General features: G+C 47.3%; 1 protein-coding gene across 3 annotated transcripts; it reads left to right on the forward strand.

Moving 5' to 3' along the window:
• Nucleotides 1–5,289: 5,289 nt before the first annotated feature.
• ANTKMT (adenine nucleotide translocase lysine methyltransferase) lies at nt 5,290–13,008 on the forward strand. Of its 3 annotated transcripts, none has more exons than XM_066640727.1 (6): nt 5,290–5,373; nt 7,476–7,639; nt 8,731–8,835; nt 9,293–9,433; nt 10,381–10,431; nt 11,793–13,008. In XM_066640727.1, exons 2-6 carry the CDS (start codon nt 7,478–7,480, stop codon nt 11,979–11,981), a joined length of 648 nt encoding a protein of 215 aa, XP_066496824.1. In that variant the 5' UTR covers nt 5,290–5,373; nt 7,476–7,477; the 3' UTR covers nt 11,982–13,008. The 3 variants fall into 3 exon arrangements, with proteins under 3 accessions (XP_066496824.1, XP_066496823.1, XP_066496825.1); XM_066640726.1 differs by having other exon boundaries at nt 5,299–5,513; XM_066640728.1 differs by lacking the exon at nt 5,290–5,373 and adding an exon at nt 5,559–5,606.
• The last annotated feature ends 97 nt before the right edge of the window (nt 13,009–13,105 follow it).

Below are 13,105 nucleotides of genomic sequence, written 5' to 3' on the forward strand. Positions count from 1 at the left end.
CCCAGGGAGCACACCAGATAACAAGAGACCTGCAAGGCCTCCTGGGAATTGTAGTTTAAGAACATAAGAACAGCCCCACTGGATCAGGCCACAGGCCCATCTAGTCCAGCTTCCTGTATCTCACAGCGGCCCACCAAATGCCCCAGGGAGCACACAAGACAACAAAAGACCTGCATCCTGGTGCCTTCCCTTGCATCTGGCATTCGGACGTAGCCCACTTCTAAAATCAGGAGGTTGCACGTGCACATCATGGCTTGTAACCGGTGATGGACTTTCCTCCATAAATTCGTCCAATCCCCCCTTAAATGCATCTAGGCCAGGTGCCAGGCAAGGAGTTCCACAGACTAACTACATGCTGAGTAAGAAGAAGCTCCTGTGGAACTACTATGGAACCCTGTAGCGTATGCCACCCCACCATAAACCAGAGGAACACCAACCGCTGCCTCTCTGGGTTAGAAAGGAACCCTCCTCCTCCTCTCTGGGTTAGAAAGGAAGAAGGAACTGGAGCACAAGAGGCAGTATGGAGGAGAGGAGAGCTATTGGCTACAGCTGCTCTGATATCTAGCCCACCATTGTCCTCTCCTCCACACTTCTGCACCATTTTCCTCTTTTTCTTTGGAGGAGGAGAAGGAGGAGCAGAAACAGATGGATGAAGGTGGACAGCAGACACTCCTACCAAGCCACTGCCTGAGGCAGCGATCTCAGTCGGTTTCCGGGATGGACCGACCCTGCCGTGATGGAATGTTGGGAACGGGCTTTCCTAAGGAGAAGCACCACAGCCTGCTTGGCTTGTGTTTCTGCCTCTGACCCTTTCCCTGCACCCCAGTGTTTATTTGTGCAGTATGGGTCCCGGGGGGGCTGTTTGTTTAAGGAGGTGAACGACAGGCTTCACACTGAGTCGATTTGCTTAGCGGCACCTTGGATGATGGATGCTTCCTTCCCTCTGACGTTATCTGTCCAGAAGGATCATGTTACCCTCTGGTGCTGTGCTTCCGACAGCAGAAGCCACGAGTCGGGTGGGAACCATTATTTATCCAAACTTCCCGTCTTCCCCTTCAGAGGCTCGTGTGTTAATCTCTCCTCTCGGTCCTTGTACTGTAGTTACATTGCAATAATCGAAAGCATGCCGGCGCAATGTCCAGCATCGCCCAGACCTCAGAAGCCACAAAGTGAGCAGTAAGAGAAAAATCAGTATGCTCAGCTGATATGGGGCAAAGTTGTAATGACTTAGGGCCCAATCCTATCCAACTTTCTAGCACCAATGCAGCCACCGTTCAGCCCCGAGGTAAGGGAACAAACGTTTCCTTATCTTGAAAAGGCCTCCAGGTCTTCTGCCCCATCACAGGTTGTAGCACACGCCCTATTGGCACAGCTGCATCAGTGCTGGAAATTTGGATAGGATTGGGCTCTTAAAGATTGAGTGAATGGTCAGTTGATGGTAGATCCTGAACCATCAGGGCAATAAAAAGGGCTGGCTTATAGCTTTGATCAGTGGTTCCCAAACTGTTGGTCAGGGCCCACTGGGGGGTCATGACCTGATTTTTGATGGGTTGCCAAAGGGTGATGGAAAGATCACCCCTGCTAATTGGGTAAGAGGCACTTTTTCAAGTGGGTGCTCCTTTTTTTAGCAGGGGGAGAGTAACTGGCCCACCTCACCCCAGCAGTGTCTGTTCTATTGGCTGTCTGCTGGTATTCATTGGCATCTTTTTAGATTGTGAGCCCTTTTGGGACAGGGAGCCATTTAGTTATGTGATTTTTCTCTGTAAACCGCTTTGTGAACTTTTAGTTGAAAAGCGGTATATAAATACTGTTAATAATAATAATAATAAAGATCAGGTAGCTAATTCCCTCAAGCCCTGAGGCTATTCAAAAATCAGATGCCACACTACACTTGATCTTCGCCAAAAGACCGAGAAGCGGCTCCATTTATTATTGGTATGTTTTATTTGTTGTCTGTGAGGCCAATAAAGGTTTCTGAGTCTGAAAAATCAGATACTTTGCTAATCACCCTGCAAAGAGCTGAACTCGTACAGTTTGAAAGTATGTGTAAATATAGGGAGAGAAACGTTTGAGGGTTTTTTTTCCTGGTTATTATTACTTATAAATAAATATTATTTCTTTCTAGATCTCCTTTTTTAAAAGCATGGTAAACTTAGATGGGTCCCGATAGAGTGTCATTTCAAAAAGTGGGTCCTGATGCTAAAAAGTTTGGGAAACAATGGCGTAAATGGTTTTAAAAGGACAAATTTGTGGAGGACAGGTCTAACAATGGCTACTAATAATACTCCTATATGCTACCTCCAGAGCCAGTATGCCACTAAGACCAGTTGCAAAGGAGCAATGGTGGGAGTGGGTTTTGGCTTTCTTGTCTTGCTTGTGGACTTCCCAGAGGCAGCTGGTGGGTCACTATGGGAAACAGGTTTCTGGACTAGATGGACCTTTGGCCAGATTCAGTAGGGCCTTCTACATGTACAGCATGCACTCTGCCACTAAATTGTATTGTATTGGCAACCTTCAGTCTCGAAAGACTCTGGTATCGCGCTCTGAAAGGTGGTTCTGGCACAGTGTCTAGTGTGGCTGAAAAGGCCAATTCGGGAGTGACAATCCCTTCCACACTGGGAGCAAGTGCAGTCTGTCCCTGGTCTGTCTCCCTGGCTATGGGCCTTCCTTCTTTGCCTCTTTGCCTCAGACTGTTGGCCAAGTGTCTCTTCAAACTGGGAAAGGCCACGCTGCACAGCCTGCCTCCAAGCGGGCCGCTCAGAGGCCAGGGTTTCCCACTTGCTGAGGTCCATCCCTAAGGCCTTCAGATCCCTCTTGCAGATGTCCTTGTATCGCAGCTGTGGTCTACCTGTAGGGCGCTTTCCTTGCACAAGTTCTCCATAGAGGAGATCCTTTGGGATCCGGCCATCATCCATTCTCACGACATGACTGAGCCAACACAGGCATCTCTGTTTCAGCAGTGCATACATGCTAGGGATTCCAGCACGTTCCAGGACTGTGTTGTTAGAAACTTTGTCCTGCCAGGTGATGCCGAGAATGCGTCGGAGGCAGCGCATGTGGAAAGCTTTCAGTTTCCTCTCCTGTTGTGAGCGAAGAGTCCATGACTCGCTGCAGTACAGAAGTGTACTCAGGACGCAAGCTCTGTAGACCTGGATATTGGTATGTTCCGTCAGCTTCTTGTTGGACCAGACTCTCTTTGTGAGTCTGGAAAATGTGGTAGCTGCTTTACCGAAGCGTTTGTTTAGCTTAGTATCAAGAGAAAGAGTGTCGGAGATCGTTGAGCCAAGGTACACAAAGTCATGGACAACCTCCTGTTCATGAGCAGAGATTGTAATGCAGGGAGGTGAGTCGACATCCTGAACCATGACCTGTGTTTTCTTCAGGCTGATTGTCAGTCCAAAATCTTGGCAGGCCTTGCTAAAACGATCCATGAGCTGCTGGAGATCTTTGGCAGAGTGAGTAGTGACAGCTGCATCGTCGGCAAAGAGGAAGTCACGCAGACATTTCAGCTGGACTTTGGACTTTGCTCTCAGTCTGGAGAGGTTGAAGAGCTTTCCATCTGATCTAGTCCAGAGATAGATGCCTTCTGTTGCAGTTCCAAAGGCATGCTTCAGCAGGACAGCGAAGAAAATCCCAAACAAGGTTGGTGCAAGAACTCAGCTCTGCTTCACGCCACTTCGGATGTCAAAGGGGTCTGATGTGGAGCCATCGAAGACAACAGTGCCCTTCATGTCCTTGTGGAAGGATCTGATGATGCTGAGGAGCCTGGGTGGACATCCGATCTTGGGGAGAATCTTGAAGAGGCCGTCCCTGCTGACCAGGTCGAAAGCCTTCGTGGGATCTATGAAGGCTATAAAGAGTGGCTGTTGTTGTTCCCTGCATTTCTCCTGCAGTTGTCTAAGGGAGAATACCATATCAGCGGTGGCCATGGTTATGGTTAATTTAGTGCCACTGTGGTTTAGTGGTTAATTTAGTGCCACTAAATTAACAATCCCAAAACATCTTGGAGCAGCCCCAATTGCAAGTTTTGCATTTTACCCAACTCCTTAAGATGCTGACGCGGGAGATGCCTTCCATCTCTGCTGGACAGATAAGAAAGGAATATTTTACATGATGCATAATTAGTGGATGGAATTCAGTACCACAGGATGTGGTGACAACCATATTCTCAGTTCCCAGAGAATCTCATCTTTTAAAAAAAATTTTCCCCCTTCACGTGTCTAACCTTTATGGTCGAGAAGATATGTTTGAAAGTTTGGGGGCAATGCCTGCTGGAATCACAGAAGCCAGAATAGCTGCTGACTGAGGACCCGACCCTATATTATTTTCCAGCACAGATGCAGCCCCAAGGTAAGAGAACAAATGTTCCATAACAGAGGTGTCCATAACTGTTCCCCCACCACAGGATGCAGCACACACCCCATTGGCAGGCTGCATCAGCACTGGAAAGTTGGGTAGGACTGGATCCTAGCGCTGGTTGGGAGGCAGGAAAGGGGAGCAGTGGTGTCGCTAGCTACACTGTAGGTGCGCTTGTAGGTGCACTGTGTTAGAGAGGTGTGTGTCTGTGTGTGTTTGTAAGAAAAAGAGAGGGAGGGTGTTTGTGTGTGTGTGTGTGTGTGTGTGTGTGTGTTAGAGAGAGAGAGGTGTGTTTGTGTGTGTGTGTAAGACAGAGAAAGGGAGGGAGGTGTTTGTGTGTGCCTAAGAAAGAGAGAGGGTGAGGTGTGTGACATGTGTGTCTGTGTGTAAGAGGGAGGGAGGGAGGTGTGTGTGTGTAAGAGAGAGCATGTAAGAGAGAGGTGAATGACTATGTGAGAGGTGTGTGTGTAAGTGAGAGAGGGAGGGAGGTGTATATGTTAGAGAGGGGTGTGTGTGTAAGAGAGAGTGGGAGGGTGGTGTGTGTGTGTAAGAGAGAGGTGTGAGAGGTGTGTGTGTGTAAGAGAGGGAGGGAGGTGTATGTGTAAGAGAGGGAGGTGTATGTGTGTGTGTGTGTGTAAGAGAGAGAGGGGTGTGTGTGTGTGTGAGAGAGAGGGGGAGGTGTGTGTGTCTGTGTAAAAGAGAGGGGTGTGTGTGTGTGTGTGAGAGAGAGAGAGAGAGAGAGGAAGTTCTGGGGACTTTGATCCTCCAGCTCATTGTTCCAGATGGTGTTTGGGAGGCTCAGTGCCAGATTCTGGGCTCATTTCATTCCAGCGGCACTCAATGTGTTTGGCTGCCGTTTCCGCACGGACCATAACAAAGGCCGGACTGGCTGAGCCTGGCGCAGCCGCCCTTCCGGGGCTGGTGGGCGCGCACGTGGTTCCTGCGCAGTCTGTGCCTGTGCGGGGCAGGCGGGCGGCTGGGACAGAAAAGGGAGTGCGCGCAGGGCAGAAAGTTACGGTAGGGAATTACGGTACTCTGTGCGCAGCCGGAAAGCTGGAGCTCCTGCTTTGCACTCCAGGGGTCCCAGGAGGGAGATGCTGTCCAGGCAGGCTCATAATAAGCACTCCGAGCCCAGCCCTCTGCCTGTCTACTCAGAAGTAAGTCCCATTCTAGTCAATGGGGCTTACTCCCAGGAAAGTGTGGGTATAATGGCAGCCATGGAGCCCACCCCTCTGCCTGTCTACTCAGAAGTAAGTCACATTAAAGTCAATGGGGCTTACTCCTAGGAAAGTGTGGCTTGGATAGCAGCCTCAGTAGACCCCCATGTCTGTCTACTCAGAAATATGTCCCATTATAGTTAATGGGGCTTACTCCTAGGAAAGTGTGGCTAGGATTGCAGCCTTAGAACCCAACCTTATGCCTGTCTACTCAGAGGTAAGTCCCATTAGAGTCAATGGGGCTTACTCCCAGGTAAGTGTGAACAAGAAGGCAACCTCACAGCCCACCCCTATGCCTGTCTACTCAGAAGTAAGCCCCATTATAGACTTGCAGATAGAATAGATTGTGGATAGAATTGCAGCCTTAGAGCCCAACCCTATGCCTGTCTACTCAGAAGTAAGTCCCATTATAGTTAATGGGGCTTACTCCCAGGAAAGTGTGGATAGAATTGCAGCCTCAGTCCTTATTAGTTCTGTTGTCTGGGAGCTGGTTGAGCCCTCAAAATGCAAGCAGGCTCAGATTAAACCTGCAGATCTTAAATTATAATAATAATAATAATAATAATAATAATAATAATAATAATAATAATAATAATTATTATTATTATTATTATTATTATTATTATTATTATTATTATTATTATGGTACTGCTTAAAATATAAATATCCAAAAAATTAAGAACATATATACAGTCAGTTCTCTTTATCTGGGAATTAGCTGATCTGCAAGGGGCAGGATTGCCACCTATTTGTCATCTGTGACTCTGTTCTCACTGTCTGCTAATACCGTGCTGGTGCCACATCAGGTATTGTGGCTGGTGCCATTGGCATTGGGCTTGGCCCATGGAAGATCATCAGACACGTTTGTGTCCACTTCCAGACTTGCCCATCTTTGGCACTGTCTCAGGGACTCCAGCTGAACCTTCGGAACCCCTGGACGGCTGCTCTGGGGCTGGGGCAAGCCCAGAGAAGGAAACGAAAGACAGGTGGAGGAGGAGGATGACGGTTGAAGCAACCCCATTCCACTGCTGAACTCTGAGGAATCATTGTTGGGTCAGCAACCTTCAATGAGCCAAGGGATAACCAGCACGGAGAAGGAAGTATCAGCTGTTGGAGATGTTGATGAGCTCCCCTTGCTATCACCCAGCCCCGTAGACTTCAAGTTAAGATTCAGGTTCATAAAGTTCATAGAATGTATGGTGAGGAGGGTCTCCTGGAGCCTAACCCCATTTTTCCCATAGGCTCCATGATACAGCAACAATTAATATGGCATCCACTAGGTTTTCCAGGAACCTAACCCTAGTGCAGGGGTGTCCAAAGTTCTTGGCAGGAGGGCCACATCATCTTTTTGACACTGTGTCGGGGGCCGGGGAAAAAGAACTAATTTACAATTAAAATTTGAATAAACTTACATAAGTTTACATAAAAAAAGATATTAAAGATGAACTTATATGAATGAATGAAGGTCTTGCAATAGCTCAAGGCCTACAAAAGGTCTTGCACAAAGCAAGGCTAGCCTTTCCTTTCTGCCGCTACTGCATCAGAGATGTGAAAAAACAAGCAGTGGAGGGAACCCTCATCCACAGCTCACAGGAGACGTCAAACAGTCGCCCTCACACTGAGAGCAGTTACGTCGGGCCAGTGCGGGCTCCAACAAATCTCTAGAGGGCCAGAGGCTCATTGGAGACTGGGGGCTCCCTGAGGGCCGCATTGTGAGGCGTCAAGGGCTGCAAGTGGCCCCAGGGCCGGGGTTTGGGCACCCCTGCCCTAGTGGATAATGAGAACTGACTGTAGTTGTTTTTGTATAAAATAAGATCTGAGTTAGAAAGAGGAAGAACTTCTGTTTTTGTGTTACTTTTTCTTGGCCCACGTTTGATTTACCAAACCCCTTTGATCTTGCAGAGATGGATCCAGATGACCCAGAAGACTTGGCAGCTGCCTTGCAGGGGAAGACTGTGGATGGCTGGGGTCTTTTGCAGATTGCAGCTGGCACCGGTTTGGCTGTCTATGCTGTGTGGGCCGGAATTCTCATGCCCGGCTTCCGCAAAGTGCCTTTACGGTTACAGGTACGCAGCCATTTGGCAGGGTGAGGGGGGTTAAACGAGGGCCCAATCTGATCCCATTTTCCAGTCACTGGGGTCTTCTCAAGGTATGGGGACATTTGTTTCCTGACCACAGGGCTGCATTGTGGCGACACCGGAGCTGGAAAGTTGGATAGGATTGGGCCCTGAGTTGACCCATGCATTTTAGAATTGGGAGAGAAGGTCTGATTGATACATTTATTTGTTGATCTGTTGCATGTGTTTTTATGCCATCACCCCAAATAGAAATCTAAGATCTCCATGCATTGCTGCAGGGGTTTTCTTTGGAGTCTGTTCAACCGTCCAACTGCCAGTCATCAGATATATGGTAGTCAAAGGGCCCACATGTATTTACTTGACAAAGGAAGCTGCCTTGCAGAGTCTGACCACTGAGACATCTTCCCCTAGTGTTGTCTACATTGACTGGAAGCAGCTCTGCAGGTTTCACGCAAGGAGCCTTTCCATCACCTGGAGATATCAGAAATTGAACTTGGGATATTCTGCATTCAAAGCACGTCCTCTTGTCACTGAGTCTTCAACCCCTCCTTCCCTAGGAGCATGAGCTCTTTAATCTGCTGTGTGTCACACCCACAGTGAGTGTCAGTCCCAAGAAGAACAAGGGCTGTTGTGATTTTATTTGAATGTGTTTATTACATTCTGCTATGGAATCTAAGCAGAAGTATATGTGGAGCTCTCAGGTGATCAACTATACAGGGACTGACCAGAGCTGTACCTGATTTTAACACGATGGCTCTATCACGCGCTCTCAGACCATGCATATGTCAACCAGACCTTCAAGGAGAGCAACTGGTGACTCTTTGCATCTTATTCTGAACTGTCTTCTACAAATCCAGATCAGTGATCCATCTAGTCTGACAACTGGTGATCAGAGTAGATCTTTAGAGTCTGAGAATGGGATCTTTCCCAACCCTTTTCCCTAAGGTTTGAACCTGTGACCACCTACATATAACATATGTGTTCTATCTGAGAGTCCTGTGGCCTTGTCTAGCAAAGAATTTGCCCTTATCTCTCTCTCTCTCTCTCTCTCTCTCGCTCTCGCTCTCTCTCTCAATCAGGTGCCTTATGTCCCAGCAAGCGCCAAGCAAGTTGAGAATGTGATGTCGCTTCTGAAAGGACGCTCAGGGAAGATGGTGGATTTAGGGTCAGGAGATGGCAGACTTGTAAGAACAGAGGGTTGCTTGAATGCAGTATTCCAGAAGACTGGCTGATCCCACATGGAAGAACAAATTGTATCATATTGTCTTGATTACTGATTAATTTCTCATATCAATATTTGGCCCTTCCTCTAAGGCACTCAGGGTGGTGTCTATTGCTCCTCCCTTCCAGCAACCCTTCAAGGTGGGTTAGGTTGAGAGATAGTGATTGATCACCCAAGAAGCTTCATGACTCATTGGGGAATTAAACCTTGGTCTTCCCAGTCCAAATCCATCATCCTAACCAGTACACCACACTGGGATAAGCACTATACAGTTAGATCACAGCAGTGGTTATCTCCAGACTGACAGGTCCTGGCTGTTGGTCAAGGGGGAATGGACAGCCTACCCTGGGAATAGGTGGAAGCTCGGCCTTTGTAATTGCCTCCTGCAAGATGATCTGATGCTTTGGTTGTACTTCCAGGTGCTAGAGGCCTACCAAAGAGGCTTCAGGCCAGCTGTTGGCTACGAACTCAATCCATGGTTGCTGCGGCTATCCAATTATCGTGCCTGGAAAGCTGGGTGTTATGGAAAGGTTTCTTACCACCGGGAAGATCTTTGGAAGGTAAGGCTCCTGTGAAATCGCATCATCATCATCATCATCATCATCATCATCACTGTGGTGCCCCAGACCACCAGATGTTTAGATTGGTATTTTTGGGTGCTCACTAGTTTGAACTCTACCCATGAGTTAAAGAACTGGTGAGACATTGCCTTACAATGTTCAGCTTTCTTAGTAGTGCAGTTCATTGTTGTTGTTCCTGCTGTTATCTTGTCTATGCCTATATTGGCCAGGTATTTCTTAAGGGCCTTGGGGATTGCTCCTAGTGCACCAATGACAGTAGGGGTGGTGGTTATTTTCAATCCCCAAAGGCACTTCACTGAGGTTGTACTAATAATAATAATAATAATAATAATAATAATAATAATAATAATAAATATAGGTATCTCTGTACCGCCTTTCTTGGTCCTCAGATTTCTCCTTAGACTTTATTCAAGGCGGTTTACATAGGCAGGCAATTTTTAAATCCCTGTAGGGATTTTTACAATTTGAAAGAAGGTTTCTATCTTTCAAGAAACCACAATATTCAGATGTTTCTTTCTTGATCTGGTCGCACATTCTGGCCTCCATCCTCCCACGCTTAGAGCAGATGGAATCGCTCGGCTCAGCTTGTCAGCTGCTTCAAGGTCGCACGGTGCCGGTGGCCTCGAACCGGCAACCTTCGGATGTTATCTTCAGGCAAATGGAGGCTCAACCCTCTAGACCAGACCTCCTGCCCAGATCAGACCTCCTGCCCATGTTGTAGTCCATGTTTAGGCATACAGAATTGTCTTCTATTGAATCAGCCTATTGGTCAACCTATCCCCATACTATCTACTCCAGTGGGAAAGCGAAAGGTTTATCTTCTGCTGCCTGAGATCCTTTTAACTGAAGATGCCAGGAATAAACTTGGGGGGTAATGACCCTTAGGATCAGGTTAACCTATTGTCCTGCTTGTGTCTTTATTTCAGGTGGATCTGTCTGACTGTACCAATGTCACTGTGTTCCTGGCACCCAGTGTGGTAAGTACATAGCTTCTCCAGGGCCTGACTTAGGGGAAGATGGGTATTCCTTTACCAAAGACAAACCTATTAAGCAGGGGACGGGACTAGGAAATTTTTCAGTGGCATATATATGTCTGAATAGAAGCAAAAAGATGAAGGGAGCAATCCTAACCCCTTGTGTCGGTGCTTTCCAGCACTGACATAAGGGCAATGCAGCTCTGAGGTCAGGGAACAAACATTCCCTTACTCTGTGAGTGACACCCAACTGCAGGATGCAGCACATGTCCCATTGGCCCCGCTATGCCAGTGCTGGAAAGTACTGATATAAGGGGTTAGGATTGCACCCTATATCAGACATATAAATAACTACTCATTGGGCACTACAGATCATCTCCTAGTGACCGGAAATTGACATTTTACAAAGCTAGGTTCTTGTTTCTTTCAAGCTGTCAATTTTATGTGGCTTCTATCCCGCTCTTCCCCTGGGGCTCTGAAGGCCTTACAGCATTTTTTCCTACATCTTAATAGTCCTGTCCCCAAGGGGCTCACAGTCCAAAAATAAAAATGATGTTAATGATTTAGAGGCAGAAGAGAGGCCTGATGAACTCGCACTAACATTGCAAACTAAACAAACATTTAAAAAGGAAAGCAAAGCAGCAAGAGTTCATTTCTAACCGTGTTGATAATAAAATATCTACAGCAGAGGTTTTCAACCTTTTTCACTTAGTTTTCTGAGTACCGCCACCATCAGAGATGACTGCTGTGTGCAGAGGTGGAAAAGGTACGTAAAAGGATAACCAGATAAGTCCAAGGGCTGGAGCACCTTCCTTATGAAGAAAGGCTACAAAGTTTGGGGGCTTTCTTTGGTAGGAGAAAAATCAAAACCTGATTGGGGGCAGCATGGCTCATAGCCCAATCCTATCCAATTTTCCAGGGTGGTGCAGCCATGCCAATGGGGCATATGCTGCATCCTTTGGTGGGGAGGCAGTCACAGAGGCCTCCTCAATGTTAGGAGATATTTGCTCCCTTACCTTTGGGCTGCATTGCTGGAAAGTTGGATAGGATTGGGCCCTCAGATGTGTAACATGGTGGGTGGAATGGGGAGAGCGCAGAGGGTTTTCCCTCTCACAAAACTGGAGCCTGGGGACATCCAGTGAAATTGACAGCAGATTAAGGATGGAGAAAAGGAGGTAATTCTTCACACAGCACATAATTGATATGTGGGATTTGTTGCCACAAGATCTAGTGATGGGGCCATGACTTGGATGGTTTTAAAAGGGGGTTGAACCAATTCATGAACGTCGAGTCTGCTCATGGCTTCTAGTCAAGGGGGCCGTGTGCTATCTCTGGGTTCGGCAGCAGTACCTTTCTGTTTCCAGCTGCCCCATCTGGAAAGTAAGCTACTTGCGGAACTTCCTGATGAGGCCCGCGTGGTAGCGGGACGCTTCCCTCTCCCCAACTGGACACCCACCAGCGTGGCCGGCGAGGGTCTGCACCGAGCGTGGGCGTATGATATCAAGACTGTGCAGCAAGCCGTGCGGGGCAAACCAGAAGGAAGCCCTGTGTAAGAAGCGGGTAACTTAAACTTTGCAAAACAGATGGGCTTTGGAAAGGCCAGACTTGCCTCTTTTCAACCCAAAGAGCCCTATGGAGCTCCAACACTGAGGAACACAGAGATGGTTTATTAAGGGACATCAAGTGATATGAACCTCTCCCCCATCTGCTCCCCTACAATCAAAAACTTGCCTACCAGAGAAGGGCAATTCTGAAAGCTCCCTAGAACCTTCACCACAATATCGGACAGGCTAAGTTGTTCATTCTAGTTTTGTGTTTTGTTCGATCTGTAACAAATCCTAAATAAGATTTTACGCCAAATATTCATTGCACTTTTGTGGTGTGATCACGGAATCCAGGCTTTCCCTGTAGGATCACTTTCAAAAGATATCCCACGGGCACCATACTGAACATTGGAATTTGCCGCCAAGTGGCTGAACTTGGTCCTTAAATGGAAGTGGCTCGGAGTGAGATGAAGGGAGAGAGGCATTTAAATGAAAGAACAAGCCGTTTGCATTTGGAACTGGAGGGGCGACAGAGCGGTAAAGGCTGGGCTGGGAAGATCTGAGTTCAAATTCTTCTCTTCCTGTTTCTCAACTGATCGTACCTCACAGGACCATTGTGAGTACAAAAGGGGTGAGGAACCATGTGTATCACTGGGGGATCCGTGGAAGAAAAGACAGGATTTAAAACCTAAACCAAAAAAGGCACTTTTCTTTGGAAAAGGTGCTGAGCTGGTCCAAACAGTGACAGTTGCATTCTCCCTGCTAAATATGAGAGGGCCAACCCAAATTTAGCAGGGAGAACGCAACTGCTATTGCATTCTCCCCAGCTATTGAATTCACCCCAGCACAGCATTTTTTTACCAGTGACTGTTGGCTGTGGGGCCCTCTTGTTCTCTTTTTAAAATTCTGAGTCCTCTGGAACAAGGAACCGTCTTTTCATTTATTTTGCTATGTGAACCGTGATGAACTTTGTGTCCGACTGGTAAATAAATATTTTATATAATTTAAAAAAAACACTTGCTGAAAGACTCCCTTGAGTTGAATGGTCCCTGGCATCCTTTCTAAGGATAGAGGAACACCAATGATTGCGTTTTGGTAAACTGAGCTTCCCATCCTCGTGGAGATGCTTTTTG

This window comes from Tiliqua scincoides, chromosome 13, assembly GCF_035046505.1.
Source record: "Tiliqua scincoides isolate rTilSci1 chromosome 13, rTilSci1.hap2, whole genome shotgun sequence".
Taxonomy (NCBI): domain Eukaryota; kingdom Metazoa; phylum Chordata; class Lepidosauria; order Squamata; family Scincidae; genus Tiliqua; species Tiliqua scincoides.

Coding starts and splice junctions, on each gene's coding strand:
- ANTKMT (XM_066640727.1), top strand. CDS start 7,478: ATGGATCCAGATGACCCAGAAGACTTGGCAGCTGCCTTGCAGGGGAAG. Junction 8,836..9,292: donor GGTCAGGAGATGGCAGACTT/GTAAGAACAGAG, acceptor TTGTACTTCCAG/GTGCTAGAGGCCTACCAAAG. Junction 9,434..10,380: donor ACCGGGAAGATCTTTGGAAG/GTAAGGCTCCTG, acceptor TCTTTATTTCAG/GTGGATCTGTCTGACTGTAC.